The 13,845-nt window shown below is 40.3% G+C and overlaps 1 protein-coding gene across 3 annotated transcripts in view; it reads left to right on the top strand.

Moving 5' to 3' along the window:
- The window catches only part of LOC131042645 (protein CLP1 homolog), a 109,896-nt gene extending 96,650 nt beyond the window's left edge, over positions 1–13,246 (top strand). For all 3 annotated transcript variants that reach the window (XM_057975963.2, XM_057975961.2, XM_057975962.2), the window contains 3 exons: positions 12,094–12,329; positions 12,458–12,502; positions 12,624–13,246. In XM_057975963.2, coding sequence (XP_057831946.1) covers positions 12,094–12,329; positions 12,458–12,502; positions 12,624–12,732 — 390 coding nt within the window. In that variant the 3' untranslated portion in view covers positions 12,733–13,246. The remainder of the gene's footprint in view (positions 1–12,093; positions 12,330–12,457; positions 12,503–12,623) is intronic.
- The last annotated feature ends 599 nt before the right edge of the window (positions 13,247–13,845 follow it).

The raw sequence follows: 13,845 nt of genomic DNA on the forward strand, positions 1-13,845 counted from the left end.
ATTTTGCTAGAAGACTTCGATCTTCATTTTGCCTAGCGAATTTCCTAATTTTGCATCGTTTTTTATAGTTAGTTCTCAAGAAGAGGTATGGCGAGATCTCCCTTGTTCAAATTTTGAAATTTTGAATTTCAAATTGCATAGTTGTATTTAGGAAATGATAATTCAAAGATTTATCATGAAGTTTCCTAAATTTAAAACTTAAATCTAATCTATATTTCTACGTAGCAAGATGTATTACTCATTATGAAATGTTGTGTAGGTGTCAAGATGGCGACCCCAAAGGCAGGAGCATCCACTAGTCGTCCAGCCCTCATGAAGGAAGATCAAAAGAAAGAAGAATTGGAGACCAAGATCGTGTCAAAATGGAACAACATTGGAGATACCAACTTGGGAAACTTCAGTGTGAAGAAGTTTCGAGAGGTCCCTTACATTGGAAAGCCATCACCTATCGCAAGGAGAATAATTGAAAGTGGCATTATCAAGGCGGCCGGCTTCCCTCCAGCAGTCCAGTGTCGTGAGTTGATGATCGAGTGTGCCCGCCATTATGACCCACAATCAAGATCAATCGTGTCCAAGGAAGGAAACACTTTAGCTTACCTTTCAGAAGAGGCTATCAGTGAAGCTCTCCATCTGCCAGAACATAAAGATATGATTTACAAAAGCTTGGAAGGTGCTAGGTCCATGTACAAAGATGATCCAGACACTTGCTTGAGCATCATCAATAAGAATTGGTTACTCAAAAGTCGTCCTCGCCTGAGCAAGATTCCCAACACACCACATAGGATCAACTTCCAGGAGGATTACAGAGATTTGATAAAACTTTACTCAATCGAGTTACAGGAGCTCCTCAAGCCTTCCATTTTGAGAAGTGGATGTTCTACTTCATCCAAGTGATAGTTCAAGGGAAAGGAACAATTCATTGGGCTAGAATTATTAGCCATTGCTTGGACGTACAGTTGAGAAGACTGAAGGCTACCAAGTCCTTCCACATGAGTTCATACATCATATATGCCTTGATCAGGAGTTTTGAATATGCAGGACTACCTCACAGAGGAGCGATCGGAAGAGGACCGGGGGAAGTCAGAGTTTGTGAATCTTATGTTCATTTGCATCATCCACCTAGAAGTAACTACAAGTTAGTTAATGATACCTTCACGATGAACATCACCAGGACATTGCAAGGTGGGATTCACAATCGGATATCTCAAGATGCACAAGAGCTTGCAAAGAGGTATGGTGCTTGGTTTATCCAATTCCAGAAGTTTACATATATTAGAGTTCATGGGTGTCCTTCACCGCCATATATGTTGCCAAGATATCCGACAGACAGAATAGTGTTACTGGAGGTGACTAGGCAGTTGGCAGCTTATGCAAAGGCATTCAGACACAGGCATGGAAATGGAATTCCTGTGCCTATCATACTAGGGAATTCAGTTGAGGTATGTCCTAATGTTCTAGCCATGGATGATGCAGAGAAAGAGTTGGCCTTATATTCATTTTCATTCTTTGCCTTGAGAGAGAATTTTGATCCTTATGGATATATAGAAGAAACAGTTGGTAGAAAGTACAAGCACAAATTTCAGATAGAGGACTTTTTGATGAACCTCTCAAGTGATTTAGAGGTGAAAAGAAAGATGCATTCCAGATTACCTTTAGATCTCATCAGGAAATGCAAAGTTTACAGAGTAGCCGATCAAGCCCAGGACAGTGGTAGACATCTCCAATCATCTTATGACCGAGAGGACAAAACAGTGAAGATAGATTGGAACGAGCCTGAGATTACAGACTTGAGGACTTTGATGGCTCCGGTTTTGTCATGTACTCGCAGATGGGTGGATATACAACATCAAAAGTTGAGAGAACAGAACACACCGATGACTTCTACTTTGGAGGAAAGGCCAGGGGAAGGAGGAGCAAGCACAAGCGAAGGCAATCCTCATCCTAGGAGCACAAATGAAGACAATCCTCACCCTAGATGCGTAAGTGAAGGCAATCCTCATCCTAGAAGCGCGAAGAGGAAAGAAAGACCTGAAAAAAGGGAACCCTCCAAGAAAAAGCAAGAGGCCCATCAAGATCACTCATCTGGCACATCTTCTCGACATGAAAAAAGGACAAGTCAAGGACAAGAGAAGAGGGTACTTGAAGTTGAGGAATCTATGGAATCAATGGTCCAGAATGATAAACATGAAGAAAGGCAAGCACCTCAACGTTCATCAAGTCAATCTCCCCAAGTCAATGAGCTACATGAAGACAGGAATGATGACGAAGTGACATCTCCTCTCCGAGAAGAGGGATCAGTGCCAAAAGAAATACAAGTTAGAGAAACAAGGGGTCCGCCATTCCAGATTGGTTAAAGGAGAGGTTAACAAGGGTGATTGTGATCGAAGATGAAGATAATGTAATTGATTTAGAAAGCCTTGTTGGAAATTCTCAGGAAGTGACAGAGAGAAGGAAGGCTACCAAAATGTCCAAGATGATCAGAGATGAGACAGGGTCCAGGAAGTTGCAGATAGCTACACCCACAGTGGACAAATATGAAGGTGAAATCCTTGCAGAAGAGTATGATTTAGAAACATTTGAGCTTGGTCCACTCACAGCCGAGCAGACACTGGATGAGGCCACTGATTCATTTGAGGCACTTAAAGACAAGCTTAAAGAAGAAATGGAAAAGAATAGAAAGCTTGAGCGAGAGGTCGGTGCTTGGAGAGGCTACTTTAGCCATCTCAATCAGCCTTTGGGACGTCAGGATCCAACAGTATCTCCTGTGCAAGCACTTCCCCTTGAATCAGTTGGCGAGGCAGAAAGAGTTAAGAGCTTGGTCCAGCTTATGAGCTCTTGGATTGACAAATCCCATACCGTTGCCATTGAGTTCGCAACAAGAATGATGCAGACCACCCATCGAGCTATCCAGGTCCTTGAGATCATTCACAACCTAATGATAACAGTAGCCGCCTTTGCCCACACTAGAGATGTTATCATTCCTGTTCTGCAAGTAATCAGGCAAACACCAAGGAAGATCTTAGCACAAGAAAAGATAATGGATGGAGGAGCTCATAATTTACTCCAGTGGTCAACTCTACTTCAGATGAAGGAGGTTCTTTTCGAAGACATTAGTACCAAATGCAATCAAGTTGAGGAGGTCATGCACCCAATTCAGGACAAGGTGTTTGAGGTGTTATGTTCTATTCTTGGCAGGAGGATTGAAGATGAGACAGATGTGAATCTTCAAGAGTTGGAGGAGAAGGTCAAGGTCATCTTTTGCAAAGATGAGAATGTTATCACAGATGAGCAAAGAGATCAAATGTTCGCCACTATGCTCCTGATTGAGAAAATCAAAGAACTCGAGCCTGGATGGGATGCAGCTCTTCTCAAGGCTTTCGATTAGGTCATCCACTTGGAGGAACGAATGAGGAATCTTCCAGAGATTCCTATTGCTGAGATCGAAGGAATTGTGTCTAGATTCACTGCATATGCTAAGGAGCATTGGAAAGGGAACAAGGTTCTAGAAGAGAGGTTGTTATAGATGATGTGGCACCTTAATTATCATTGGTCTATGTTTCCTAGATTTTTGTGTCAATTAAATATTTGGCTATGCATTTAATATTGTTCAATAAAAGGGGAACTTTTTGTAGTAAAACCCTAATTAGGGTTTAGGTGTCAAAATCTCAGCCGTTGATCTTCTTTTGATCTGGGCCGTTCATTGTAATTGAGGATGCTATATATACCCTCATTCATTTTCATTTCATAATTAGAAAATTAGAAATAAGAGAGAGATAGAGAATAGCAGTTAGAAGATTAGAGCTTTTGAGAAGAAAGTTATTTTTTAGCAAGATTGAGCATTGAAGAAAGAATTTCAAGCAATTGTTGTCTATGTTGACTTTGAGATCAATAAAATATTGAAGTTATGGTGTTTTATTGCAATTCTCGTGGTTATCTTCATGGTTGTTTACTTTCTTGAATCATTCTCAGTCGAAGTAGTGTTTAAATTTGAAGGACTAAGTGTTGAGCTTGATCTTTGGTGAGATTCACATTCCAAACCACTAGCTTCTTAGTGATTGTAGGGATGCCTTGTGTGGTCAACTGGAAATATTTGGATTGCTTAAACCTTCAATCATTATTGAATTATTGATATGTACCTTCATGGTAGTGCCTATGATTCTTGATGATTTGAAAATCAATAATCACCTTAGAAGATCGCATCAATCTTAGTGGAGTTGTAATTCCTTGGCAACACTGAAATTGGTCGAATCTTGCCAAGTCTAGCCTATATTGAGTCATTCTTAGGATTAGATTATAATTCATCCCTTGCAAATCGTACCTTTTGATTTTTTTTTGAGAACTTGTTAGTTTTAGGGAAATCTATTCCTGAACGGAAACGTAAGGCCCCTTGATGAAACAACATTCACAACGACCACTGGTGCTTATCCACACCTAGAGACCCTACATCAAAGAACCTTGGAGTCATCCTGATTGATCCTTTTTCGCGACATCTTCAGCAATCAGAGGCTTTACTCAAGAGAGGATAAGGTACCCTTGGGTATTTTATTCTGTGTTTGATAGTGTACAAAATACACGTCAACAGGACCTTTGGAAGGACATGTCTTGAAATTCGCTCTATGTCCTTTGGAAGGACAAGGTCAAGGCGAAAAAGTTCACTCTATGTCCTTTGGAAGGACAAGGTCAAGGTGAAAAAGTTCGCTCTGTCCTTAGTACATCATTTGGAGAAGGATTCGCTCTAGACCCTTAGCATGGACAAGACGTAAAATTTGCTCTAGGACCTCTCCAAGGACATGGCTTGAAATTCGCCTTAGGACTTTTGGGAGGTACATGACCTTGTGAAGGAATTCGCTCTTGACCCTTGGCAAGGTACGGGAGCTAAATGCAAAAAATCGCTCTGGAATGTATTTGACTCCAAAATTCTCTTTCCTTAACAAGGTACGGGGTTAAGGTACTGGGCAAATTTTGCTCCAGCGAGGGAGCAAGGTACATATCCTTAGGAAAGACTCTTGACTTGGTCCTTTCACCTGACTTTGCTCAATTTGTTCAATCCTCAAGTCTTTCACCCATGAATCATTCTTGCAATATGCTTGATGACTTACTTCACTCCACTCAGGAGACCAACCTGACATGATGACCCTCTAGATACTTGAGAAACTCTATCCCTTCAATGCAAAGATTAATAGCAAAGACCCTAACACAACCCAAAACGCAAAAGTGGGGTTCCCCATTTGCAATGGGGCGATCTGTGAATACCTCACAACACTACCTTGCAATGTTCTTGTCAAATGCATGGTGAAAGCATTGTTCACTGTCATGTAATGTGCTTTGCCAGGGCAGTGTAACTGTGTATATGACTCACATGCTCTCATCTCTCCAACTCCCATGGCTACTGGACCTCTGTACATTAATCTTGCGTATTCATGAGCTTTGACAAGTGAGTATATGATGTATGAACTCATATAGAATGTCTTATCATGTGCAAGGCTCTTTAGCTGTAGATCAAGGTTATTGCTTATGATTCTTGCCCAGTTGATCTTCTCTTTTCTAGTTGATACTGCTTTCATAAAATAGTGTTGGCATTGTGTTGTCAATGATGTCAACCGGTATAAGAGATGTATGTGCAACACTGTCATTGATGCATACCGGATGTGATGTCTTTGATGTCACCTAGCTTAGCAGGTCTCCGGTAAAGGAGAGAATGTCACCCCGCATAATGGCCATTGGAGTCACTGGTACACAAGTTAGTGTTTGACTTGTGTTGAAGATATGGACATGAAACCGATATGATATAATAACCAGTAAATGATAACATCTGTAAGAGAGCACGATGAGGATGCTGGTCGGTTGATTGTTATGAAGAGGGGGAATGTTATCTAAATCACATCAACATCGAAGGTGAAGTATGTACAGGTCACCGGTACACTGTGTGGATGTCAATCGGCAGGACTCCCATCGGATAAAGATGCAATCACTATTTGAAGAGATGACTGATTGTTATGAAGAGGGTGAATGTTATCTAAATCACATCAACACCGAAGGTGAAGTATGTACAGGTCACCGGTACATTGTGTGGATGTCAATCGGCAGGACTCCCATTGGATAAAGATGAAATCACTACTTGAAGAGATGACTGACAGTGAATGTGCCCCAACCGGATCACATGTGCCTGTTTGAAGATATGCTGCTCAAATAGGGAAGCCACATTGGTGCATTGCAGAATGCAGATGACAAAGATCCACTCCCACCGGTAAGTGGAGCTTATCTCCTATTATGCATGGTGTGCATCATAGTCCTCTGAGATAAAAGAAAAGAGTTAAAGGCAGGTGATTGCCGGATCTATCGGTGAAACAAAAGGATGCCTCAAGTGCATGAAATCTGAGATGTGCACCAGATCAGAAAGAGTTGGCATGTTGTGCTACCAGGACAAAAAGAAAGAATTGAAAGATATGTATGTCAACTTGACAAACCGGCTGAGATGATGTTCGGGCTGATGATGAAGAAGGCAAGGTCGAGCAACTATAGATAGAGAGTGCAACCGGAATGCAGTTGCCTCTGATGGAAACAGTTAGAGGTTGATGACATGGTGTCATCAAGATGTTTATCGGTAATGCTGACAAAGTGCAGATGTAGAAGACTCCCATTTGATGAGGATGTGCATAAGTTAGGTTAGCAAGAGTGCTGACTGATTGAGTGTTCCACCGGAAGACGAGCGACAAAGTACAAACATGTTGGTTAACCGACAAAGTGTGAGATATCGACAGAAAAGATGGATCGGTTGTGTGTTGATTGTCGGTGACCAAGCCTAGTCGATACAGAGGTCTTTGTTGAGATGGATATCGACAAAGATGCTATGTGGAGTTGAGGTGGCATGCATGCGCAGGTCGGCAAAGTGCCTGTCCGCGAGGTAGATGGTGGCAGATCAACATTTATGTTGACTGTGTGATTCATGGGATGTGCAGCCGAGGTTTGTGGATCGAGGTCAAACTGACAATAGAGATCCAGGACAGATTGATTGAGCAGATCGAGGCAGGTGAAGGAAACCGTGAAACCATTCTTGGTGATCGACCAAGAAATCAGCTGACAGATTAAAAGCAGGCTGCTAAATATGGATGGCGTGTTTTGGAAGGCACGACAATGGCGAGGTTGATTGATGTGTTGTTGTTCATCAATTAAGGCGATCAGATCTAATGAGATTTGATTGGATTTAGTTTGCCTCAAGGTCCATGAAGAAACCCTAACCGCCCAAAGTTTGAATTGGTTTTTGGCAGGAAAACCATTTTATAAATATGCAAGCCAAAATCGATGAAGGGGTGTTGTTGTTGAATGAGAGGGTGTCGCTGCTGAAGAAGTGAATTCAGTCAAGTGCTCAAGAAGAAGAAGAAGAAGAAGAGACTGAGTGTGAGAAAGAACAAGGTTGAAGAGTTCAATCGGCAATAGTGAGGCAACCGACAGTCAGCCATTGAGTTTGACAGAGGAGTGAACCGACAGAGAAGAATTGCAGAAGATTGTAGAGAAGGCAAGCAAAGAACCGACAGTGTAGTACCGGCGAGAGCTGAACTGGAAAAGAAGAAGAAGAGATTGAACCGGTGAAGGTGAAGAAGAGAGTAAGTTGCATCAAGAGACAGAGTTGTAGCTGAGAGGTAAGCAAAGAACCGGGAGAGAATTGGAGAGAGGAGAACCGGTAGAGAGATTTGCAGAAGAGTTACAAAATTCATTTGTAACAAGATTATTACGTTTGTAATTGAATATACTCATAGTAGACCATTGATTTGGAGCTCGGTGCAGGGGTTGTAGCTCCTTGGGTTGGTGCCCTAAATCAAGGGTTGGTGCCCTAAACATTGTAATCAGAGTTTCATTGTGAGGTTGGTTTGGAGCAGTAGACCCCAACAACATTTCTCACTGAGGTTTTTCCCATCTTGGGTTTTCCTCATATACGCTGGTGTTATGTGATGTCCCTTTCATGTGTGATTGCATTTGTGATAGTCTCCCATCTAACCGGTAAGTCTGCTTTCTGTTAGATAAATAAAGGTAAAAGTTTGTAAACGATTGATTCACCCCCCCTCTCAGTGGCACATTGTGTCTAACAAATAGAACATCCAATTCTCAAATTGGGATGCTTGAGAGATTCCCATAACTCAGTTGGGAAAAATGATCAAATCACTAAACTCTTCCTTAAAATCAATCTTGTGAAGTTTGGTGGGTACCTTGGATATGCCGGACCTACTCTTCAATAACCAATAGTTGTCGATTATGCCAAGGCATTTGTCGAGGTCATCCTCATAGACTGCCTGTGCTCCTTCCCTGCTTTTGTAAACCATGCCTTTGGGATCGGGTATGTGGAAAGCTTTGCTGATAGCTGTCTCGAATAGGTAGGTAAGTACTCTACCATCGGGTACCACCATCGTACTTGTGCTGGCATCATAGTGTTTGGCACATTTGACAATCAGCTCATTGCATTGTATAGCCGGAGGGAAGCCTGCTGTTCTTACTATCCCACTCTCGATCATCATCCTTGAAAATCTGGAAGGTTTGATTGTATAGAAGGGGCATTGGAACTTCTTCATGTCCATTCCTCCTAGGTTGGTGTCACCTACGTTGCTCCAAAATGATGGTATTTTGGATTCCAAATCCTCTCCCTTTGAGTCTTCCTTGATGAGGGTCTGGCCTACACCTGCTCCAGTCTTTGGGGCTGCCATGTTCTACCTGAAAGAGGCGTCTAAGTTAGTTTGTTGATATGATGTCAATGCTCACAAGCTGAAATTAATCACCCAAGTTAGCAATTTTGTTGCTTGAGGCTGATAATTCATTAAAATCTTCAATATTGCTAAAACCCTAGGCTTTCAATCTAAAATCTTAGCTTGGAAAACCTGATCCTACTTGAACATAATCACCGAACAGCCATGAATTTTGCATTAAAACTTGTCAAATGATCAATTCAAGTGCTCTAAAGCATATTAAAAAATAATCTCAATGCCCGAAACTTCATCACAAACCCTAGCCATGAAGCTGTATCAGTGAATTAAGGTCTGATTTTTCAATGAAAATAATTAAAACAGCTTGTTTCAGACCTGGAACTGACTTTGTAATTGACTGGTGATCCCAATTTTGCCCTCAATCTAGCAGAATTGTCTTTGATTTCTTGTGAATTGACAAGGTTCATCAATTGACTAACAAAATTCACTGCTCTGGGATCAAAATCACTGTCTCCTTTGATGATGAATTTGCTGTTGCTGCATGAGAATTTGCTGTTATAGTTGGTAGATTTTCCTCCTCGGAAGGGAAATTCACTGTCTCTTGGACTCAAAAATCACTGATTTATAGCGATTGGGAGGGATGCATCTCTTCAATCCAAGCTGACTCGCCCTTTCATTTAATGTTTTGCAACATAACATCTTTCAATGTGCAAAAGCCGACTTGCTTTCTTTTGAAATTTTGAATCATAACGTATACCTTGTGTGGGTCCCTCCTCATATGTTGGCACTAAAACTTATGTTTCTCCCCTTTATTGTGGATGATGGGGGTCAATGACAATGAGCGATCGGGTTCTTGAAGCCTCAAAGGAAGTTTGTGGATTTGCATAGTCAATGACAATGCCTTGGTGTGAGGTCACAGATCTCACTAGGCAAAGGAAATACTAAATCGTGGCCTTGAGTGAGCATTTACAGTGCTCATGACTTGTTAATTGAATTGTCACTCAATTCGCTCCCTTCACTTGCCTTGTATCAGATTTTCATAGCCTATTAGGAACGTTCAAGCATGACCGGGATTCTCATTAGGCAAAGGAAATGCATGAGGGAAGGTTGTGGTTTTGGGGGGTCAAAGGAAGTGCATGGATTTGGCGCCCTAAAGGAAATGCCATCATTCTGATCGAAGATTTTGGGGGTCAAAGACAATGACACCAACCTTGTTTGTTTAAGCTCAAGATCTCTTAAATTGCTGAAAAAACATCAAATAATCAACCTCAATTAAAATTTCAAAGGTCTCCTACCTTGATTGAGCTTCAATGAGGTCAAGGAAGTGCTCAAAAGCTGATCGCACATTCAAGAGGGCAAAGAAAGTGCCCAAGCTAGATCGTGGATTTGACCAGGCAAAGGAAATGCTAGGTTGGGCCTTAAAGGGGTCAAAGGAAATGACCACAAGCTGGATAGGGCTTTTGAGGTGGCAAAGGAAATGCTCTCAAGCCTGATTGGACTTTTGAAGGGGCAAAGGAAATGACTTCAAATGTTCAACTTTGCTCATTTTATTACCCTGCCCTAAGCCGCTTCATGATTGTTTAGGCCTTAGCTTCTCCTCCCAAGCATTCACTCTCATTCAACAGAATTCAGCACTTCATCTCTGATTTTGCAAGCCAATGATGATCAAATGGAATGATCATCATGAATCTTTCATTTCAAAAGCATTGAGGACTAAGTCAACTCAACCTCATCAAATCTCAAGGATCATATTGCTGCCAATCTATCCTAAAACCTAAAACTAAAAGCAAAAGAGGGGTCTCCGTTTGTGATGGGGTGATGTATGAAATGGTCACAACAGGTATGATAACAATGTATGAAGTCCCTTTGATAACATTGTATTTTTAATGATGGGGAGGCTAGCAAAACAAAGACTTGGCATTAAATGCTATGACGCCTTGTCAAAAATTGGAGATCAAAAATTAAATGACTTTGTTGAAGCCTTTGGGTACAAATGCATGCTGAAATGAGTAATGATAACGTGTATTTGTAAAGTGCCTTGTAATGATGAATGTGATTTCGTTTCTGTCCCATGGGACTACAGTCAAAAGAGAGCTTTATTGAGAGTGAGTGGTCTGACCAGGCTTTATAAAATAAAAATCCTGTGAAGGAAGCATGCCTCCATAGGTGAACACAAAAAAATTTGCATACTGTTTACCACTGGCATCCAATACAGATAAAAGAAGGAAAGGGAATAGCATCAAAAGTGTGAGACGTCCATACTACTGGAGGATTTCAGGTGAACAGTGAAAAGAATTAATTAGAAAGCTTCTGACAGAAAACTATGTGAAAGTTTTTGAATCAACATTTCAGATTATTTTCTGTGATTCATATTTCTCCTCATCTTAAATGATAGATCATGGAGGATGATTCGAAATGTTGATTAAAAAATTTACACAGTTTTCTGCCAGAAGCTTTTTAAATTAAATATGGACTTTGGAAATATCACGTCTTTGAGTGAAGGAAAGTACAAATGAAGAATAAGGCAAGGGTTCAATTGACCCAACAACCTCTCCATTCAATTTCAAACGGTGGCTCACATACACTTAATGAAGGGAGTAACTTCCTATATACCAAATCACCTGATTTGAAACTTTATTTCTGAGATTCTTTGGTTTAACAATTTTTTAATTTTTTTGACCTCTAAACTATATAATGAACAGGACCTTTTCAGAAAGATGTTGAACCTGTTGGTTTACAGATGGGCGCTGTTATACAATTATAGTCACCGGGATACTCAGGCTGAAGGACAAAAACACATATTACAGGTTTTACTGTTATTCGTATTCTTCCATGCCATGTTTTGAAATGGCTTCCCTGACCCAGGGTCCGAACTCTCTTAGTCACTAGAAGGGCTGTAGACAAGAATTTTGTCACGTTGACAAACAAGCTGTCCTACGTTGTTCCTGCGACGATGTATTCAAACTTAAGTGATTGGAAGCACCAAAGAATTGATGACAATGAATTTCCTTCCTGACAGGCTATGAAATTCTGATTTTAGATTTTAATGAGTAATAAAAGAACCAATAAAATCTGAACATGTGGGTGACATGTTTAACTTTAAACATCTCAACCTTTGATATAAAGGAGGTCCACCAATGGTAAATGATTGTACTGCAATGGGAAGTAGGTGATAAGAGACAACCTTTTAAGTGACAAGAAGTAAGCAAATTTATGACCAAGTTAATAAAAAAGGTTAAGTGCTTTCTGTATGCCTTTGTAGTGTTTGCAGATATTATTCAACTTTTTGTCTAAGATGGTGAGTGGCCTACTCTTGTTTCAATTTTGTGTCGTTGAAATTAACAGTTAAAGAACCCAAGATACTCCTGAAGTTTGAAATATCAATCTGTTCATCTTGTAGGAGTACTTCTATGGCCCCAGTAATGACTTGTCCCCTCATTCCAGTGTTGCAAGTTTCAGTGATTTACATATATATCGAATTGGTGGAGGTCCTCAAGCACCACGTTCTGCCCTTCCAATTGGTGCAGAACCATCAGCAGATCCTAACCGTGTTGTTCAGATCACAATAAACAGTGATCTTCTGCATGTTGTACTTGCTGTTTCTTATGCCAAGGAGCCTGATCAGCTACTCAGTAGGTATGAGCTGTGTTGAGTTGTTTTTTATACTACTCACTGCAATTTCTTTTTTTGTAGGGCATATCTTAATGGTTTGGCCATTTTCTTACGTGTGTAGCTAATTATTTTTCCTTAAAATGCATTTGCAGCAATGTTGCTGGATTTATCCATATAACAGATGTTGATGTACAGAGGTGAGCTGAAAACATCTCTTGATTTAGTATCAGATTCAGTCAATTTTTAGAACTGTGATTTTTATTTTGGATTCCATATTTCAAACTGGTCTTCACAACAGAAATATTAATGCTTTTGCAGAATGAAGATTACTTATGTTGCTCCTTGTCCTGGGGAGCTTCCTAGTAGGCTACTTTTGGCAGGGTCTCTGACTTGGATGGATGAAGCTGCTTATCGTGCTGGATCATAGTTTGTCTGGATTAAAATTTGGCATCATATCCTTTTCAAGGGGCAGTATCTCCAAATTTGTCTTCAAACATGGTGTGCGCAAGCCAGCCTCATTTGATTTTCCATTTCTGAGATGCACAATATTTGGTGGATCTCAATTTTAGAGGAAAATGTTTTGGCCAAGGGTATGCTAAAAATGACCTAAAAAATGAGTTCTGCTTGTACAACTATAACATCATTAAAAGGTTCACCAGTCGTTCTATTGAGGCTGAGCTAAATATCAATATTTGTAATTTACAACTGGCCTGGGATGATTTTGAGGACCAAAGAGCTTCCGATTCAGTCTGATGGCTAAATGTTAGCAATACACTTTCTAATGATCTTTGGTGTAACATATGGCTGTTGTTGAAGATGAAAAGAGCATTGAGCTTGATTAGGTGTGTTATTTAGATTTTTTATGGTAATTCAATAGATAACTCATTAATTACTGGCATATATATATATAATACATTAATATTTCAGTGTTTTAGATCAAATCAGGACATTGCTTGCGTAATTTCTTATGGGGATGTTCATATCTGAGTTTAATTGATTATCATTTCCATATTTAGAGACATTGATTCATCTTTTATGTGCTTTGATTATCATTTCTTTAGTACACATCGCTTTAATAGGTGGTTAACCCTCAGTATCATACCATCACCCTGGATGACCAGTTTGATAGCAAATGGAACGAGGGACACCTGACCACCAAATCATTAATTAGGCTTACATGTTGGTCATGCAATTTTAGTACTAGTGTGCAGGTAGTTCAGATTCCTTCCACTCCTGACTTCATGCCTTAAAATCTTCGAATCTTCATGCCTTCCAAGTGGATCAGATTTGAAAATTAACTTCAAAACCCTTGATATTTAGTTTATTATCTTTTTTTGTCTTTGCTTTATCTCATTGTTCTTACAGGTGACCTTGAGGGTTCAAAATTGGGCCCTTTTGGTCTGGACTATGGTGCCTAGCACCCTAGTCCAGTCCATCAAGGCTGATTCAAGGTCTAAAAGTCAGAGCAGAGTATGAAGATCACAGATTTGGCATTGGTGTCATATTTTGTAGTTGTTTGTTGAGGCATCTGTGTCTTGTC

This window comes from Cryptomeria japonica, chromosome 1 (assembly GCF_030272615.1).
Source record: "Cryptomeria japonica chromosome 1, Sugi_1.0, whole genome shotgun sequence".
Taxonomy (NCBI): Eukaryota; Viridiplantae; Streptophyta; class Pinopsida; order Cupressales; family Cupressaceae; genus Cryptomeria; species Cryptomeria japonica.